A 20,180-nucleotide genomic window follows, 5' to 3' on the forward strand; every position below is an offset into this window, starting at 1 on the left:
TCACGCTTTCTGATACTCATATGATTTCTGCCTAAATTATTTACAAGTTGCCCAGCCCCCTGGGTTGAGACATTAGCTCAATTGTCATTGTTCTTGTTAAGATGACTCTCACACATGGATGGTGACTACCATGCAGTTTCTAGGGGCCTGGTTTGATGGTCATGGAAACAGCGGCAGGGAAACAGCGGCAGGGAAACAGGAGGAGGTTGATGAGGGCAGCCAAAGAATTAGCCTAGAACTAAAAGGCAAAAATCCGCCAAGGAGCACCAGGAGTGACTTTCCCTTCGTTACGGTCAAAGCTTCCTGTTAGACTGACATCAGGCAGGGCCTTGGCATCTGCTTACACTCCCTGCCTTGATCGCTCTTTCTTTTATCTGAAACTGAACTAAGCTCTTCTCAGGAATGCGGGTGATAAGTCAAGGAAGGAGGCCAAGCAGGGCTGCTGAGGAACTCCACAGAGTCTGTTCCTCTTCCACTGGGTGTTAATCCGTGGAGAGGGTCCTTCTCTGGGAATTGGCTGAGCACATGCAGCTCGCTCCTGCAGCAGAGCAGAACCAGGCCTGTAAAATGCCAGGGAATGCAGGAATCCCTCAGCATTCTGAAATAAGCGTGAAACCAGAAACCTTCTTCTCTCTTAGGTCATCTCATCCATGTCATTGGCCTGTTTTACAATTTGATTACCCCAACGATAGGCACTTTCATTTACAGTGATATTCTGAGTGACTCCCAACTGGGTTCTGAGGATGGAACTAGGAGGGATATGGGGTCCTACCCTTGGAAGGGGCACAGCTTGGTTTGAATACACACTAATGTCAGGTGACAGCCATGGATGGGGCAGGGACTCAACTCTGCTTCCCTCCCCACCAACTCTCCCAGCAACTTGTTATGGCTGCATCTCACAAGTACAATGCAGGACAGTATCTATAGCACAATGAGTCTATGTACACAGGAACCATTCCCCTGGCATGCTTTAGAGAGAGACACACACACGCTCACACACATGTGCACCCACGTGGGAGTGAGACTTGAATACGCACGCACAGTGGAGAAAACCAAAATGACACTTCCTACCATCTGCGGCATGTCTAGTGCTCTGGGGGCCGTGGGGCTGGGAGTACTGTGAGTACTAGGGGTTACTGGGAATGGGGGCGGGTCCGGGGAAATGGAACACACTGCAGGGAGAGTGGGTGGTCTTGAAAGCTGGAGAGAGAGTGGTGGCAGGAGAGCCTGGTGAGAGCCCAGCCCAGGATCCCACTGAGAGTCGGCAATGGCTAGGAGTCAGCTCAAATGAAAAGCAGAGTAAGATTATGTAAATATAAACACCAAAGGCAAAGCCTTATTTTTTTCCCCACAGATGAAAAAAAAAAAGATGAAGGAAGGAAGGAAGGATAACGTGTACAGGGGGAGTTAGTGTCCACCTGGTCCTTCTGTACTTGTCCTATATATTTTTTTTTCACAACATCCGGATGTCCTCAGCAGAACGTAGTCTTTGCACTGCACTTGCTTGCTTAGCAGACATACACACATCGTGCTAGCATTTTTCCCACTCTGAATTACACTCCAATTTTTATTGATAGACCTTAAAATTATTTTTAAATGCTGTATGTTCTTGATTTTCTTAGCTCCCCTATCAGTTATAAACACACAAAGTTGTGAAACAAACGGCCTCCCCCCATCTCACTCTTTCTCTCTCTCTGTATCCCGTGTGACGCTTTTTTGTGTGTTTTTTTTAAATTATATTTAAACTTTTTAATTCTATTAACATTTGCTGAGAAGGCAGAGCAGAGATGCTGCCAGCAGCCACAGTGGTACGGCCAGGCTGATGGATCCATTGATTCCTCTCACCGAGCCAGGTCCTGCAGAGGGAAAGAGGAGAGAGAAGAGAGAACAGTTACATCCCGCCCGGCCAGTTAGGCTTGCTTAGCTGCTGCCCCTGCCGCTGCTGGTGTCAGAAGCGGGACCCAGCCAGGTATTGGGGTCTTCATGAGTGCAGCCCACATAGGGCCCTAACCCTTCCTCAGATTTTTCTCCACCCCAAGCTACAAGTTTCTTAGGTGATACATTTGGTGGAAACACCTCTAATATAAAAAGCTCTGGCTAGCAGAATCCCCAGGCTGGCTGTTCCCAGTGGATCTGGAGGTGCTGAAGGTCCCTGTCCCCCCCAGTCTGCTCTTGCACACTCTGATCTGGTCAGCACACACTGAGATTCCAAGCACTGGTGTAGCTGCTGCAGGAGCCAGACCTCAGCTCTTCTGCTGCCTCCCCATGACCTCTCCATCAATTAAACATGCAGCAAACCAGTGACTCTGGTATCTCAGGGGAGAGTCATGGGATGGGGAAGATCATTTTAAAAGGACACGCATGCCCGTGTGTTACCTTAGCAAGTAGAGAACTGTCAACATGGCGTACAGTTGTAAGAGGCATCTTGCTCAAGCTACTCATTTGTCAATTTGAAAATCAGATACCCGACACAAATTACGCAAACCTCGAGAAGAGTGGAAGCAAGTCTAAACCTGGAGCGGAACTGGGATTTCAGGCTGCCCGGGCCTGGCATGGGGTTTGGAGTTTCCTGCTGCTGCCAGATGTGGACCCCAAGGGAGAGTGGGGTGGAGAGGAAGGTGGAGAAGGGCGGATTGTTCAGTCTCTCTTATAAAGAGAAGGCATGAGTTGGGATGTTAGGCCCATGCAGGACCTTGTCTCCTATGCTTTTCATGTTTCAGTTTTTCCTTTCCTGTAGTTTTCCCGAAAAAGTAAATATTTTAGTATTTTTTTCATCAGATACTTTTATAACCGCACACTTCAACAAGATGTTCAAAAGAGTGTGTGGTGTGACTAGACCTCCCAGCTATTTTGAAGTTCTGAGGGCATTTATGCAAGTGTGTGTGTGTGTGTGTGTGTGTGTGTGTGTTTACTATGATGTCTTTCAAGTGCAATGGGAAGTATCCTCCAGTAAGTGATTTTCCCCTAAAAATTATCTACACACACACACCAGACCAGAGGGAATAAACAGGAAAAAAAAATTCAAGATTGTATACCAATCTACATTTTATGTAAATAATGAAAACTACCACAAAATGAAGCATAACCTATAAAAGAATGCTGTTGATGATTTACACAGCCACGGCCATGAGGCCAATGCTCTCCGGAGGGGTCATGGTGAATTACCAGAGGCTGTGGAGGCTCACACGCACTACATGCTTGCCCCACACGCAGGCAGAGGCACTGGGGTTTGAACAAGAGTCTGACTCCATGCCCTTGTCTGTCACCACACACACTGGCATTCTACCATGAAGATGAGCCTCTTCGTGCTGGTCAGACATTTAGCAAACGAAATGTGGGTTTGATTAAACAATGGCCTGCAAGAATAAAAACTACAAGGAAACACCCAGTGTGTCCACAAAAATGACTTCCAATCAATTAAAAGACTCCGGACCAGAATGACATTTTGGCAATCTAGTAAAAACTTTTAAAACACCGCTTAATAAAAATACGAATGCATTCAAATGCTAAGCAGCAGAAGTACTGTGCAAAAGGCTATATATCTATGAAGGAATGGAAATAGAAAACAAGTTACTTAACTAATTCTCTAATTTTTTAAATGGCTATAGGATATTAATGAAAAGCACATTAGTTACCTTCTTGAGGAGTTAAGCTCAAGGAGATGATTTAATCTGCATACAGCACCTGCCACAAGACTGCTGCCCCAGCGCTGCAGGCCGGCTGTCCTAGGGTTTAGCTCAGAACCCCTCCTCATCCCCTCTCTCATGTCTTCTCCGTTCCCCATGTTGGGGCTTTTGGGATTTTCACTGTCACTGAGTGGCAATGCCCCTGGGTGTCTGTCCTGCAAGTAATGTTCGTTTCCCATGTTTTTCATCCTCTGTATGCATTCAATGGCATGAGATTCTAGACTCATGTGCTCATGTTAATGAGTGCTTCAACACTGGAGCACTACATGCAGTGGAGTTAAGACACTGTGGTCCGCGTTAGAGTAGTGCGAAACATCGTTTTTTTTTTAGGAAGAATGCAATTCTGCTTATTTCATAGTTTCATTTCTTGCCTGAGGATAAGGTAGGTTTTTCCCCTACACCCTGCAGCTGAGAAGTCTCACCTCATCGGAATTATCACAAATATCTGACAAACGCAAAGCTTTAGCATGGAGAGATACATGCATAGGAAGCTCATGGAACGTAACATTTGTAGGAAGGTTATCACAGGTTCTGAAACGTTTTGCACCAAAGTAACATCTTTCAATTACTGAGGCCTGAATAAATGTATTTGTGGGTAACATTCTTCCTAATTTCCATAAGCCTGTACGTATGAATGTGTATTCTATAATACTCATGCATGCACATGTCACACAGGCATGTATTAGCAGACCTTTTGGACTCATAGTTCTGAATTAACTGTTATTTGCACTTGCTACTCTGTTACTCTAGGGAATCCTGGTATGAGTGAGTTAGTGATCTTTAATCTTTTCCTACATAGTATTGTGTTTGAAATATATATTTTTGTATCTGATAAAGATATCTCTAGCCTATAAATTATGAAGTGCTCTCATACAGCTATTGTGCTTCCATGATTTGCCTTTTCTGGTTGTTTTTGAGAGTAACTAAATATACTTGAAAAAATGGATGGGCAAACAGGTGATAAGTGGGGAACCATCACAAGTGTGTTTGCAATTAGCGATACGTGTAACTACATAGGAGACTACTTCAGCTAATGGCCAGTTCAGAGTAGAATCATCAGTTAAGTCATTAATTATGTCTCAGTTCATAGTTCTAAAATTTGTGCTTATTTGTGGAAATGCAAATGATAAATCTTATTTCCCACACCAGATGGCCAGGCTCAGCAAGTGCTTTCATACACTGACAGATATAATGAAAGCAAGAGTGTGCAAACATAAATTAGCTTTAAGAATAGACGGGCAAATAGAGCCACAATTCAAAAATTTGCTGCCTGTTTCTCATATAACAGACAAAAAAACATATCTTGGTATTTAGCCACATTTCTATATGTGTGTGTGTGTGTGTGTGCGCTGATGTGTTAGGAATCTGGTAAACACGCAGTGAATTGTAGCACTGTCGTCATCACCCCGGAAGTGTGGGTTACAAAAGGGGATAAAATCGCCAACCTCAATGAGAGGTGTTGGTTTGCGAACTGGGTCGGGGCTTTTAATGATTGCCAAAGGAGTACAGTTCAGCTGCACCAAGGCAGAGGTGACGATTCTCAACTCCAGAGTGGAAAAGTGAGAGCCTCGGGGCTGAGGCTGGGTGGTGCTCTATCAGGACGATGCTCGTACAGGGAGCAGGTGGCTAAGGCTGTGACGCCTAAAACACCTTGAAAACTGAGAAGTACAAGTGTTCTTTGGTGATCTGATGTGTGAGCCACAGCTCATTGATAACATCTTTCAGTAAAATATCAAACAAATGACACAGGAATTTTTCAACATCTGCTTTAGTAATCATGCTTGGAGACACTTTGTAATTCAAGTTTGACCATCACTTTTCTTTGGCTCCTTTTGAATTCTTAAGGGCCATTTTCTGAATTTGCCACTAGATCCTTCCAAATGGTCATGAACTGTGGCCTGTGCATCCTTGGGCAGTGCTCCCTACTCCTAGGACAGGGTGGGAATGCACAAGAGCATGGTGTGGCAGGCTAGACTCCAACTTCAAACCATTTATACAGCAGGTGAATTTTTAAGTTGATGAATTTGTATGGCTCATACGTGATACTACAACCAAATGGCCCTTGGCAGAAAAAAAAAAAAAAAAAAGCTCCTCACCCTTGCAAGGAATGCAGTTTAATCACAAAGTTGTCCCTGTGCAGAGATCAGTCAAAACAACAGAAATTCCGCAAGAGTCTGAATTCTTTAGGGATGATTGGATAACTGAGGATATAACAAAAATCTAAACAATTTCTAATGCAAATGTCTTAACTAAATCCAATAAATTAAAACAATAGTCTGTAGAATATCCTCTTGCAGTATTTTCTAAATGTGACCAAGGCGCCTGGGTGTCCTGGGAAGCCATGTTTAAAGGGGAGCTCTGTGATAAGCCTGCCTCTGGTGCCACCTGCTGCCCATCTTCTGCCAGTGCAGCTTTCTCTGCTGCATGAATGAAGGGATGTTTTACTCTTCCCTGCTAAAGCGGGTCCTCTCCTACGTGACAAAATGTCCATAATCGCTGAGGCTTCTGGACGTTGGAATGATCTAAGTAGATAAGAATTTGTTTTGGTGACTGAGAATGATTTGGGTTGTCTTGCGCCTTTTGAGGCCCAAGAAGGACGATACTTTTTACAAGACAATCGCCAGCCATAAGGGGACCACAGGATTTATAGGGGGCATATGTAGTCACACATGTGGCATGACTCCAGGCACAAGTCCTGTTGGGGATGGTGATCTTTTGAGATGGTAAGGGGGCACACCAGAATAAGCAAGTGCTTGCGTTTCACAGAAAGTTTTAGGAATGTTTGGGCTGGTTGTGCTTTTTTAGAGAGGTATGATAGAATGTAACCTGCTCAGTTCCAAGGACTTAAACATCAGTAACTACCTAAAGTCAATAAAAGGCCATGGGTTGGGTGAAGGACTTTTTGAAAAACAAGGAAGTTCACAATTTGGAAGAGAATAACACCAACTGTGTGAGAGAAATGACTGAACTAAGTTCAAGTGTACAAGACCACAATATACTACTTCGAAAGAGAAACACATAGAAGATAATTGGAAATAATAACCATACCTTGTTGCTTGAAGTGCACGGTGGTGCCAATTTCTAAAAAAGAAACATTAAGCAAAACAAACAAAAAACCACTTTATCACTTGTGAATAAAAGGAAGGCAATGTGGTACTCTCCACTCAAAGGGCAATGAAACACAAGACAGAAAGAATTTGAATAGAAATAGATGCAGAAAGAGACAGAAAGAAAGACAAATAGAGGTGTCCTGGTCGAAACAACTGTCTTGAGGTTGGATGTGGCAAAACGTTGACTGCGACTACAAAGCCTCAGTGCTATATGCCCCACGGGCAGGGGGAAGAGCAAGAGCTGTGCCTGCGTGGAGGGGGAACTTGCTCTTGATTCAAGGTGCTGGAAGCAGACTGTGTCTCGGCCCCATTCTTTTTCTGCCATTTTTGTCCCTGGTTCACTCTCCTCAAGCCAATCCAACTCTCCTTTCTTCTGACAGGCTCCATTCACTCCGGCTCGAAAACGCTTCCACCTGCTGTTTTATCTGCTAAGAATAGTCTTCACCCAGAAATTGAGCTTCTCACTTAACCATTTTCATCCAGATTCCTGCTGAAATGCCACCCACCCCAGGACTCCTCCATCGCATCCTCCACAGTAAGTAACCCTCTGTTATTTCTGCCTACCCGTGTTCCCGTGTACAAATCTACAGAGCGCTTATCTGAACTTGGTGTCATGGAAGTCATTCATTGGCTTGCACGGTGGCAGTTTGTCTCTTCTATCATAAAACAAAAGTGTGCTGCCTGTTTCCACAGTGCGTGTCTCACCAAGCTTGAAGCCCTCTTGCTTAGTAGGTAGTTAATGCATATTTGACAAATGCATCAATTACCCTTAGAGTTGGAAGAGTACATATTGGTCAAATACTTGGATTTTCTTTTCACTATCCTTTTTAAAGGAACCATAATATTCTGGAATCTTTAGAAGTAGTATGTAAAAGTTGCATGCACATATTTTGAATCTCGGGACCTACTTGATGGTTGCTTGGTCTAGGATCTTGAACTGGCTACAGGACACGGCCTTTCCTCTGTGATTACCCGTATACATCCCTGCATTCCCGAGTCATGTGCGTTACCATGGAGGTAAAACAGCGAGCCCCCAGCCAGGAACATCTGGCCACCTGAACGTCCTGCTTGAAATGCATGTGGACTGTTTCCTGTGGCTTGCGAGACAATGACCCAGACCCTCCATGTGCGTGTCCCTGACATCTTCAAGTTCTGTCACATCCGCCTTACTGACCCACAAGTCCTCCGTGGTGCTGTGTGGGGCCACATGCCCTCTGCCACGGGCTCACGACACAGTGCCAGTACTTCCAGAAGTCCTCCCGTCCAGCTGGCAGGATTCGGTTTCTGTTCCTTCAGGGAACTCTACCTTCCTCGCCCACAGAAAGCGGAGTCCTGTGGTTGTAAGCTCTGCTCTCCTTCACTGCACTTGTCTCGGGCTTAATTCCAAGCGTATTTGTCTGATGCTTGGGTTAGTGTCAGTGTTCTTCAGGGAGCTCTGAGTTCACTGGCTGAGACGGTCACTATGTAACGCTGAAGCCCAGCCAGTGCGTGGCAGGCCCTTGGCATGTACCACAGGCTAAAAAAGAAGTTCTAGAACCACAAAACTCTAAGGAAAAGGAACATAACCCCAGAACACTCCTGACCTAAAAAACAAAACAAAAAAAATGACAATCTGGCTAAATTCCTTAATATCTGATTTTGCACAAGGAGTGTCCGAAAGTCAAGTCTACCAGGTTTCCAAACGTCTAGATTTCCGAAGTAGGCCATGAGAGACCCTCAAAGATGGTTGCATGTTTTGACATTCTTGTGATGGGTACAAGGAAGGGTACAATTGCCCTAGTGGCTGAAGTCCAAGCAGTTTGGCTGTGATTTAGCATTAGCAAAGCTGGTGCCATCCGGGCTACTGCTAGGCTGGACCTGCAGGTAAGGATGGTTCCTGAACAGCCTCCCAGCCTCAATTTATGTGTTTGTGTTTGTCCTTGTGTATGTATGTGATGAGGGCTAAATGGAGCTCAGGTGTACTTCTGGCACCTTCCGTGATGTTCCTGGAGTCCATTGATGGCTAAAACACACTGCAAGTTCGCACAGAAGGCTTAAGGAAGGATTTTGCTCTGCCAACAATTGATGCCATACTCACCCCAGGACTGAAGCCAGGCTCTGCCGAGATCCGGCACCTTGGTCTCTGCTGTGGGCAGCCTTTCTCCCTGTGTCCCTCAGTGACCACTGATGCTCCCTATGGATGTTCAATGCACCGCCTTAATGTTCTTTTGTGGAGCTGTTGTGGTGCCTTTTCAGCATGAGACATCACCTTGGAGTGGGGGAGAGGCCTGGCAGAGAAAGAGTTCCTGCTGATGGGAGGGAGAGAAGTCCAGAGGCGGGGCTGGGAGTGCAGCTCACGACTTCAGGGTCTCTGGCCACAGTCCACTCCTTTCTTGTGCATTACCTGGCCAGGATGCTTAAATGAAAGCAGACCCCTCTGCTTCCCATATGACCCCCAAGACATGGACCCAGCCCAGTACTGACTGGATGAACTCCGGTCATGTGCAAAGTGCAGCTGCTTATATTTCTGCATCATCTGGTATTGTCTTCGAGGACATCATGGGCCACAGAGGGTGGATCCTTTTCACCCAAAGGATCCCAGTCCCTGTGGGACTGCCTGCTGGTAAAGGCCATTAGATAGCAACAGCTTCACTTTGGGTCTCAGGCTTCTGTGAACGGTTCTGAGCGCTGGTCTAGGAACCTGAATGGGAAGGTCAGGTCGATGAGTGCATCCGCTGGGCAATGTCTAACATCTGGGCCCGGCGCAGTAGCCTCATGGTTAAAGTCCTCATCTTGCACACGCCAGGATCCCATATGGGTACCGGCTCGTATCCCAGCGGCCCAGTTTCCCCTCCATCTCCCTGATTGAGGCCTGGGAAAGCAATTGAGGAAAGCCCAGAGCCTTGGAACCCTGCCCCTGCATGGGAGATCCAGAAGAGGCTCCGGGCTCCTGGCTTCAGATCAGCTCAGTTCCAGCCATTGCGGTGACTTGGGGAGTGGATCAATGGATAGAAGATCTTCCTCTCTGTATATCTGACTTTTGGAAAACCTTTAATAAAAAAAGAAAATGTCTAACTCTTCCCACATCGGCTTCATATTCTGAAGAATGGGTTCATGTACCCCTCGTGAAGCCATGCCGCAGCAGCGGGCATCTGATGCACGGCCAAGCTGCTGCTGGGATGCCTACCGCTGATTTCAGCGACTATGGGCTTGAGTATGGCTCCACTCCCGATCTAGCTTCCTGCTAATCCTGGCACGGGAGGAGTCCAGTAGCTGGGCCCGCCCTGTGGGACACACAGTTCCAGGCTCCTGGCTTCACCTTGGCTGCCAGGAGGTTGAAAATCTTTCTGTATATTCTATCACAGCAATGTAATACAGAAAACATCAGCAAATTCTGTCACACACGAGTAATTGGCAACACATTGACAAGACAACGTTCCACTCAGCATGGGACCAGCAATGAGCCATCACTACCCCGGGGAAGCCACTGGCATGGACTTGGCTTAGAGTTGCCCATTCTATTTTTTTTTAAAGATTTATTTGTTTTTATTGGAAAGGCAGATATACAGAGAGGAGGAGAGACAGAGAGGAAGATCTTCCATCTGTTGGTTCACTCCCCAAGTGAGCCGCAACGGGCCGGTGCTGCACCGATCCGAAGCTGGGAACCAGGAACCTCTTCCGGGTCTCCCACACACCCGGGTGCAGGGTTCCAAGGCTTTGGGCCGTCCTTGACTGCTTTCCCAGGCCACAAGCAGGGAGTTGGATGGGAAGTAGGGCCGCCGGGATTAGAACTGGCGCCCATATGGGATCTTGGTGCGTTCAAGGTGAGTACCTTAACCACTATGCTATTGTGCTGGGCCCGAGTTGCCCGAGTTGCCCGAGTTGCCTCAGATGAGGCACAGACACTCCATAGTCATTATCTGGAGAGTAAATAAAATGATATAAAACAATACCAAATATCTTACTTTGTGAATATCAGAAAAATATGTTTGCTTGAAATATCCTTAGAAAGCAAACTCTAAACAACTAAAGTTTTATGTATACCTTCCTGTTTCTGTAACAGGGGAACTTTTTTGTACAACACTAAAGATGTTAAAATTTGAAATTCTATTTGTTTTCATAAGAGACTGGAGTGCTCCTGTTGTGCTGTTATTTCCTGCGTGCTCTGCTATGGCAACAGGCCACTCTCAGGACCAAAAACATGGTTGAGCTTTGCGCTTCGAAAATGTGGTTTCGTGCTGCCATCTTGTGGTCACAGAGAGACATAATTGTATATCCTCTTGGAAACAACCACCTTTGTCCACAAGGTGGCAGTAGTGGGAGAAACTGTCAGACTCAGGAACTGGAAGGAATGTTGCTTTTTAAGGGGTCCTTCCTATGATTGGAGGTAAGAGGAGGAACAAACAAAAAACGTAATTTGGTCATTAATGAGTTAAAACTACCTGCTGTTTGTAGTGAAAAGGTGATCTCTTGCTTTTTATTTGAAACAAATCCACCACACTTTCTAGTTAAACATTACCTGTGGCCTTGCACGTGATCGCATAGCAGCTAAAGTCCTAGCCTTGAACGCGCCCAGATCCCATATGGTATCCCGGCCGACCTGCTTCCCATCCAGCTCCCTGCCTGTGACCTGGGAAAGCAGTCAAGGACGGCCCAAAGCCTTGGGACCCTGCACCCGTGTGGGAGACCTGGAGGAAGCTCCTGGCTCCTGGCTTCGGGTTGGCTCAGTCCAGCCATTGAAGCTACTTGGGGTATAAATCAGTAGATGGGAGATCTTCTTTTCTGTCTGTCTTCCTCTCTGTATATATATGCTTTTCCAATAAAAATAAATAAAATCTTTTTAAAAAAGTAACAAACATTACCTGGGACTTGTAGTCTTTATGACTTCGAAGAAAACCTCTCAACCACAAATTACTCTTGCTTCAGCAAATACTCTGAGCAAGGAAACTTGACAGTTCAGGCCAAAAGTCTACTGTAAGAAGATAAATCTACAACCACACCTTGGTGCAGTTCCCACAGTACCTGGACAAGCTCTAACAGTGTATTGCCATGTGCTGCGATGTTACCGTAGGAGTGGTACTCAGAGGCACTGCGGAGACCTTAACATCCGAGGGGGCGAGCGCCTCTTTTTTTAGTTTATGCCGATCCGTCTTCAACTTGTAACTTCCAGATTCTGTCTGGTCTTGTTACCCAAGCCTGGGTCACTGCTAACAGGTTCTGCCTCTCCTTAGCACATTCTCCTCGCTCGCAACTTTGTTGCTCTAGTGCTGATGGGGTTGCCGAGAGACTCATGGGACAGGTGTCAGAATACAGGCATGCGGGAGGAATGATTCCCCAGACTCTGCCCCAGCCCAGACCGTGTGGAAGGGGCGTCTCCGTGAAACCAGAAGGTAGTCCCTCTCTCTCGCCCTCCCCTTTCTGCCTTCAAAATAAAAATCATACGTAAGAACCATCCTCATGACGAATGAAAATGTAAACTCTAAAACACCCAGCTTCTCTTTTTCTCTAATGCCGAAGAGACATACTCTCCCTGTGACATCTCTTAGGAACCTGCATTTATCAACATTGCGCCGTGTGTCAAAGGAAGGAGATCCTACAGTGGAAACTCCAGGCCCCTGAGCGGCTCCCTCCCGCGCTCCCGGAAGCTTGCGGCGCTCTGGAACAGGACCTCAGGGACATCTTTTGTCTAGGGATGAAGGCACAGCAGAATTGTTCACCAATCGATTTTCAGTGCTTGGACACTCGACCCTTGGTAACTGGCTTCTCATCCTCTATGTGTAAGAATTTGTCCCCATTGGCTTGGCGACGTGGCCTAGCGGCTAAAGTCCTCTCCTTGAACGCCCTGTGATCCCATATGGGCGTTGGTTCTAATCCCGGCAGCTCCACTTCCCATACAGCTCCCTGCTTGTGGCCTGGGAAAGCAGTTGAGGATGGCCCAATGCATTGGGACCCTGCACCCGTGTGGGAGACCCGGAAGAGGTTCCAGGTTCCCGGCTTCAGATCGGTGCAGCACCGGCCATTGCACCTCACTTGGGGAGTGAATCATCGGATGGAAGATCTTCCTCTCTGTCTCTCCTCCTCTCTGTATATCTGACTTTGTAATAAAATAAATAAATCTTTAAAAAAAAAAGAATTTGTCCCCATTAACATTTAGGACCCTGAGTTTTAGGGTTTATATTTGCATAGTTCTAATGCCAAGGTGTTTCCTTAAGCATAAGTGGCTCATTTTTTAACCTACCACAGCCACATCAGCAGAGATAACCTGGTTTTGTCCCACTGTTTCTGTCAGGTCAGTATTGAAGTGGTGAGAATTTGAGAAGAACTTAGCAGAGGTTGGCATTAGCACTTGGCAAGTTAAGCCACTGCCCACAACACAAGTGCCTGTGTTGGGGCCCTGGCCCAAGTCCTGGCTGAAGCACCTACAGTCCAGTTTCCTGCTGAAGCACCAGGGAAAGCAGGGGAAGGTGGCCCCAGGGCTTGGGCCCCTGCGCTCTATGTGGGGACCCTGGATGGAGCTCCAGGCTGCTGGCGTCCGCCTCACCCAGCCCAGCCCCAGCCTTTAGTGCCCACTTGGGGAGGCAGGTAGTAGGTAGGCGATCTCTTTCTCTCTGTTGTCTCCTGTCTCCCTTTAACTCTGCCTTGCAAATAAGGAAAATAAGCCTTTAGGAAAAAGGAAAATAATGGGGTTTTAGTGGTATCACTGAGAAAGCACAGTATGACCAGTAGTCATTTTTGTTGGTAAAAGGATGCCTTTCACGGGGCCAAGCTCAACACAGATCACCTCCTTCTCTTTCCTGGAAATTGGGAGTGTGCAATGCCGTTCAGGTTTAAGAAAGCGATGGAAGAAGCACAGGCAAATGGCTGATGTGCCGCTGGCTCTGCCGTGCCGGCGGACGGTGACGTAGCCCACAGTGTAGGAGTGCCCCAGGGAATTGCACGATCCTGTCTTCTGCATTTTATTTGTTTATTCCTAAAAATCTGAGAAGTAAAAGCCTCATGACTATTGTGGATTACAAGGGTGGGCCTGCCTATGGATTCCATTTTCAAAGCCACACCTTGAGAGCCCATCCTTGCCTCTCGGGCGTGTCTCCACGCAGCAACACTGGGAAGCAGCAGCTTCCACTCACACGTGCTACTACGAGTTTCCTTGACCATAGCAAAGCATACGCTTGGTGGCTCCTGTTTGGACTGCTAGAGTTTTTGGTTTTCTCCCATGTATGGTATTCATTTTGTATAAAGCTGCAGGCCTCGGTGTTTCCAGAAAGATAAGAATCAAATAATCAGCTTGGGTCTAGTTAAGGGAGGAAAAATCAAAGTAGAAAAACATACCTGAACCTCATGTTTGTGTCCTTAGTTCACAGGTGCACTGCTACACTCACAGCTGGGGGAACATATTACACTGGCCGAGAGAAGGAAGGATGTCTCTCGTCTCATCGGTATTAGAAAAGGAAAAATTGGCCTCACTCAGCTGGACATGAGTCCAAGGTAATCCTAAATTTTGATTTTAAACATCTTTTAGATGGATCAGCTCTTGCAGTCGACTGTAACCAAAAATGAACTTCAGTTTTTTCCTGTTTGGAAGTCAAGGAGATGTAGAGTGGGGTAAGCTTGATATTGCCACCTTAGACTTAGGTGCCAACTCCTTGTTGAAAGAGTAAGTCCAAACTCAGGTAGACATTTCCTCCAGATTACCCAAATACTTGAGCCTCCTATCTGCTCAACATGTGCATTTCACCCAGAGTGCCTGCTCATGATTCTGGCTTCAGGGCCAACCCTGGGAGGCGGCAAGCAGGTCAGCAATGTGGACTGCATTTCTGGCCCCAGGGCTGATACCCAGCCACACCCTGGCTCTTACAGTCATGTGGGGAGTGAACACACTAATTGGAATGCTCTCTCTTTCTCCCTCTTTGATTCTCAGATAAATGACATTTTTTTGAAGTTCTGAAAACAAAATAAATAAGCTTGACCTAAACAATGATGGCATCATTACCTAGAAAATATGACTGAAATTTTGGAACCTCACCCTTTAGTCTCAGCAATTGGATGACCAAACTTTTTATAACCCAGGTGTTCTATAATGAAAAAAGAAAAATGCCATTTTCAATCATTAATTGCATTACAAGAGACAAACATCTAAAGGGTAAGTTTTAATACTCTGTAATTTAGAGACCAAATATTTCCACACGGTCCACAGGGACTCCAATTCTGATGGGAGACAAGGCTGAACCAGCAGCCTGAAAGAGTTTGAAGTGAGTTTGTCCCTACTGACACTGCGGGTACTGTAACTTGTAGCAAATCCTGGAAACACCTTGCCCGGCCTTGCAGAAGACAGGAAACCCAGAGCATTTTTTGGTTTGTTTTAGAGTTACTCATTTATTTGAAGGATAGTCTGATAGAGAAAGCAACAAATAGGAAGAGATCCACCACCGGTGGCTTCACTCCCCAAATGCCTGCAGGACAAACTTAAGATGAAGCCAGGAAGCAGGTTCTCCATCCTGGCCTCTCCCCAGGTCCAGGGTCTAAGTCATTAAAGTTCTTGTTGGCTACCTTCCTGGGTGCATTAGCAGGAAGCTGGACCAGAAGCGGAGCAAACAAAACCCAGATCAGCATGCCACTATGGGATGCTGGCATCACAGTAGCTTAGCCAGCTGTACGAGGCAAGCCCCCATTGGGTGTTTTAACTAGAACACTCTGTACCGCACTGACAGCTCTGACATTCAGACAAAACTTTCATTTATAACATACCAGTGTTGTTATGTCTGGATTATGCACAATCTTTATTCTTATAACTTCATATATTTTCAAAGTGGTTAACAGAACACTTTTCTTTTGTTGTCATAATATGAAACTGTTTGTACAAAGGAATCAATGACTTAAACCTAAGGGCAGGAAAATAATCACTTCCTGATATTTTGGCACCTGGCTGACAACATTCTAAGGCAACTCAATGCCCCCTCACATTTAAGTGGGTTGATGCATTATAATAAAACAAAAAGCACAGATGGGTAACACTTCATCTTATAAGGAACACGATGTTAACATGAAACAGCAGTGCAAAGATGGGTCTATGGAGTCCTTCTGACCATGGGCCGCATGTCCTAGGCCACTGTTCTGTCATGCTGGGGCCCACCTGGACTTGAATGAAGGGCTGTGCTCAGTAGCCGCAGGGAATGTTGGGCAACACTCCCAACAGAGCAGGCCTCATTATGTCCCTGATGCCAGCGCAGCTTTCTCGAAGCAGGAGAGTTTCTTAGCCAGCCAAAGAGGTTTAATTTTTAATAATCAATGAATTAAAATGTTGGAGAATGCCTGAGGGGGCGAAGTTTAATAATAAAGGAGCTTCTCTCGGCTATGCTGTGTAACCTTGCATTCGATTAGAAAACTCCAGGAGTAAAGTGATTTGCTTCAGCTGTTGGTGTAGGGACTCGGGCGCAGGCATGCTGTCTTCAACCTTCAGCAGTTTGTGACTGTGCCCTGGTGCCTAAAAAAGCATCAATTGCACCCATCAATTGTACCATCCTGGTCCTCTGCCTCTTGTGGAAATTGAGGTCAGTTGGGATCACTTAGTTAACAGAATCCATCAGTCCCAACCCTACTCAGCTGTTCACAAAATAGAGCTCTTACATGTTTGAGCATATATCATTTTGCCTTCATTTCTCTGCCTCTCCAAAAAGACTCAAAAGACGGGTGTGCCTAGGTCACTGGAGATTTTTTTACTTTCTGGTTTTACTCAATTTCCCACACTGAATTTCAGATCTGATTTGAGACACATTTCCCAAATCCTAAGAGCTGTGAGACCATCTTTAATCCATGTAATGTGTGTTTTCATTCTGCATGTTTCAAAATCAAAAGCATTCAAATTCCATGAAATGAGTTAACTGGTCTGTGGAATTTGAATGCAGAGATTACAGTGCATTTGCGAGATTTCCTGGGGTTTAAAAGCTCCTGGAAGGAAGAAGACAAGGGATTAAACACTGTGGGTCTGCTGCATTTCACCCTGGGACCTGCCTTGGTGGCATTCACCACCAGTAGCCCCAACTTGGGAACAGCTTCCCTGAACACCCTCTTCAGTGGCTTCATTTCCCCGGGCTCCCTGCCTCTGTGACAGGGCTGGCTTCTCTATTACACCTGCTCTCTCACTGCCTGAAAATCGAACTCCTTACCCAGTTCTGGTGCAGTTCTGTGGCAATACAGGTGACTCCTCGACCTTGATCCTCCTCCAACTGAAATAAAATCCTGCCAGAAAACCTCTCTGCTGGAAGGCTGCATGTTTTCTCTATACAGTCTGTGAGATGATAAGCTCAGAATATCTTCCAGAAAACTCCCCTCAACAGTGCTACCCTCTGTAGAGTGTGCAGCACACACCACCATCTCAAGCAGCCAACCAGTGCTCATCTTTGTCCTACCAACGTGGTAGAGCTGGAAAGGGACTGATACTTCTCCTTTAACTCCACTGGGGTTATCACATTTTTTTTTTCTTTTTCCGTTGAACCAGACCATTAATGCAGGTGTAGAAGGAAGAGGTCATTAGGGGAACATTCTTTATAGGTTTAAAAATGAATGAGATTTTATGTTGAAGTGCCACCATTTATATTATTTCTGGGATCTAGAATTTTGTATGTACTGCTCTTCCTCCTCCTTCCTGTTAGACTTGACTTTCCCGAGTAGCTCAGCCTAACTAGTGTGCCCTGTTCGGTTCTGCTCATCCCCAGACACCTGCAGGTGTTGTAACATGGGCTTCAGCAAGTTCAGTGTGGAGACTCGATGCTTCATGTGGTCCGTAAATGCTATTGGTTCACAGGCTACCGCTGTCCGCTCTCCACAGTCAACCCAAAGACCCACATCTGAGCTAGGCTGCTATAGCGTTTTTTTGAGTAAATGTATAATGTCCTCAAAGTTTTGTATATTATCAAACAACCCAACCAAGGGCAAACATCTGTTTTAACTTCCTATTGGAGCCTTGGGCTCTTTCTTGTGTTCCTAATGATTTGAAATCATACAGAAAAGAAAGTAAGAATTCTAAAAGAATCTTTACGAAGCAGAGGCCAAAGCAAGTGGAGAGTACACGCAGATGCAGAGCAAGAGTCGCACATTCAGTGTGCTGGAATGGCAGGAGCTGTCCCTGAAGGGCAGTGCAAGTCCCCTGTCAGATCCCTCAGCCTTTCACAGCGCTGCTTCCCTTGGCCATCTGCAATGAGGAACTTACCTGTGTTATGGAACTCCAAGGGGAAAAATAAACTTCCCCCAGTCCTCTAGCTTGCAACTTAGCAGAGAAGCGCAAGTTAGTATTTGGTTGTTTCTTCCTCCCTCCCTCCATCCTTCCCTCCCTTTCCCTTAAGAGAAAAACAAATCAGAATGATCAAGCTTCCAACATAGGACATGGCTGGGAATGCTTGATGATACACAAGTTAAAAAGCATGGCAGACACGGGAACACTTAATCCTGGCACAGTTACCTTCAACTGCTTTGACTGCCCCTCCTTATCCAAAGGATGTTCCATAGTCCTCTGAGGGAGTTAAGTTCTAATGGAACCTCAAGGTTTAGAAGGTGGATAGGTTACACAGAATCCTTAAGATGGGTATGGGGCAGAAAAAAAGACAAGGCGTGGACAAATGGCTATGATTTATTTCCCTGCTTATGCTCATGGTCATGTCGAAGAAGTAAGCGCATGTGTATGTTAGGTGTGATGTCTGGGCAGTAGGCACACAGATTTGTACGTGCTAAAGTCTAGGTGGTAAGCACACGTATGTACTAGAGGTAATATCTAGAAGGTGAGCACATGTGTAAGATAATGGTAATTTCTAGGTAGCATACATGTATGGTAGACATAATGTCTGGGTGGTAAGCACACATGTATGTTAGTGATAATGTCTGGGCAGTAAGCACACATTAGAGAGACATGAGGCACTGCTGTTAAATGATCAGTACTATGATAAATGGATCAGTGCTTGTTTCACTATAGTATGATTAGGAAGCATGGCAAATGACTTGCAAGGTCTGGGCTCCCACTTTTCTGTGGTGGAGACGAGCTGATGTTTCTCAGCAGAGCCTCACTGAGTGGTCACCAACTCCCATCATGCATCTGTTAATGTGAACGCCTCAAGTTGGAAATTACACTCTCAATATCATACTGTGCTCTGACTCGGCAGGTGTGTTCCTATGTGGCAGCATACATGCACGTAAGATGGAACCTCTCACACTGATACCACTCTGCCTGAGGAGGTGTTCATGCAATGTCATACCAACAAGTAACTTGTGCTGATGACAGAGAACTGTGAGGAAAAGGTGGCTGTGGGAGGGAACTGGCTGGTAAGGTCAGTTTGTATCTTGCTACCTCAGGGGTGGTTCCTCCCTCTCCAGATGGAAAAGATGGTGGTTTTGTGGGGCTTACATGCCTTGCAAGCAGTGTTTGGAAGGAAATGCTGACACCATGAAAACATTTCCTTTGTTCTTGCCTGAAGGATGCCAAAGACATGCAAAGTGAAGATGGTGGAAATGCGGAGTAAAACAAAATCAAGAAATGTAGACAGCAGGAACAGGAATTTCAGGAGAGAAAGGAGACAGCCCAGGACAAAATATGGTGAACCTAGATACTTTTGGGGGTAGTTATATGACAAACGTCAGGATCTGGCACTGAATAGATGATCTAATACTTGAAAAATATACATTGTGTTTTCTATTTTGGTTCAGAGTAGCATCACTTCCTCTACACACTCCAGCTTCCACAGAAGACCCTAAACCCTCAGCTAAGTGCTTTCCTGGATGGCCCCAGCAATGGCTTTGGCAGTAGGCTGTTTCCTTCATGTGACACAGAGACCAAGGCCATGTACGGGGCAGGTGCAGCTCTAAGGGCCAGCAGAGTCTGTGTCGGCTTTTCCTGGCCACTCAAGCTCCCAGTCTGCTCACTCTTTGGAGTAATTTGCCAAAATTTCTCGCTGCAAATCTCACTGAGCTCTTCTTAGGCAGCTTTATTCCTTTTAATTAAAAAGACAAGACTGCCAATTACTTAAACTTAATCCCCAAATGTAATTGTTACTTTGAAAGATTTTTTTTTCCATAAAGCTCATAGAAGAGCAATATTTCTATCAAATTAAAAGTTAGTGGAAGCGTGGATTTTTCAAAAAAATATATGTAATCATTTTTCAGATCCCTGCTGGCTCTAGAAACTGAAATAGCACAGCAAGGTGCAGGTACAGAGAAATCACTAGGGAAGGCTGGCTGGAGTAAGCAGATCCCGGTAAGGAGCATGAGGTAAGCCACTGAAAGGCATCTCCTGGGCCCAAATCCCCCTGCCTGTAAATAACCCAGAAGCATTTTTAGGCATTTAGGCAGAGCTAAATGAGATTTTTGAGAGAAAAGAATTTCAAGCCCTGGGTCGACATTTAAATGAATGAATACAGTAGGG

At 45.8% G+C, this 20,180-nt stretch overlaps 1 protein-coding gene across 3 annotated transcripts in view; it reads right to left on the minus strand.

The window, feature by feature from the left end:
• Positions 1-1,747: 1,747 nt before the first annotated feature.
• The window catches only part of LSAMP (limbic system associated membrane protein), a 627,669-nt gene continuing 609,236 nt past the window's right edge, over positions 1,748-20,180 (minus strand). For 2 of the 3 annotated variants that reach the window (XM_004577886.3, XM_058661922.1), the window contains one exon: positions 1,748-1,856. In XM_004577886.3, coding sequence (XP_004577943.1) covers positions 1,759-1,856 — 98 coding nt within the window. In that variant the 3' untranslated portion in view covers positions 1,748-1,758. Of the gene's footprint in view, positions 1,857-6,734; positions 6,768-20,180 lie in introns of all 3 variants that reach the window. The other variant, XM_004577885.2, reaches the window with a different exon arrangement.

The sequence above is a fragment of the Ochotona princeps genome, chromosome 3 (genome assembly GCF_030435755.1).
Source record: "Ochotona princeps isolate mOchPri1 chromosome 3, mOchPri1.hap1, whole genome shotgun sequence".
In the NCBI taxonomy this organism is placed as follows: Eukaryota; Metazoa; Chordata; class Mammalia; order Lagomorpha; family Ochotonidae; genus Ochotona; species Ochotona princeps.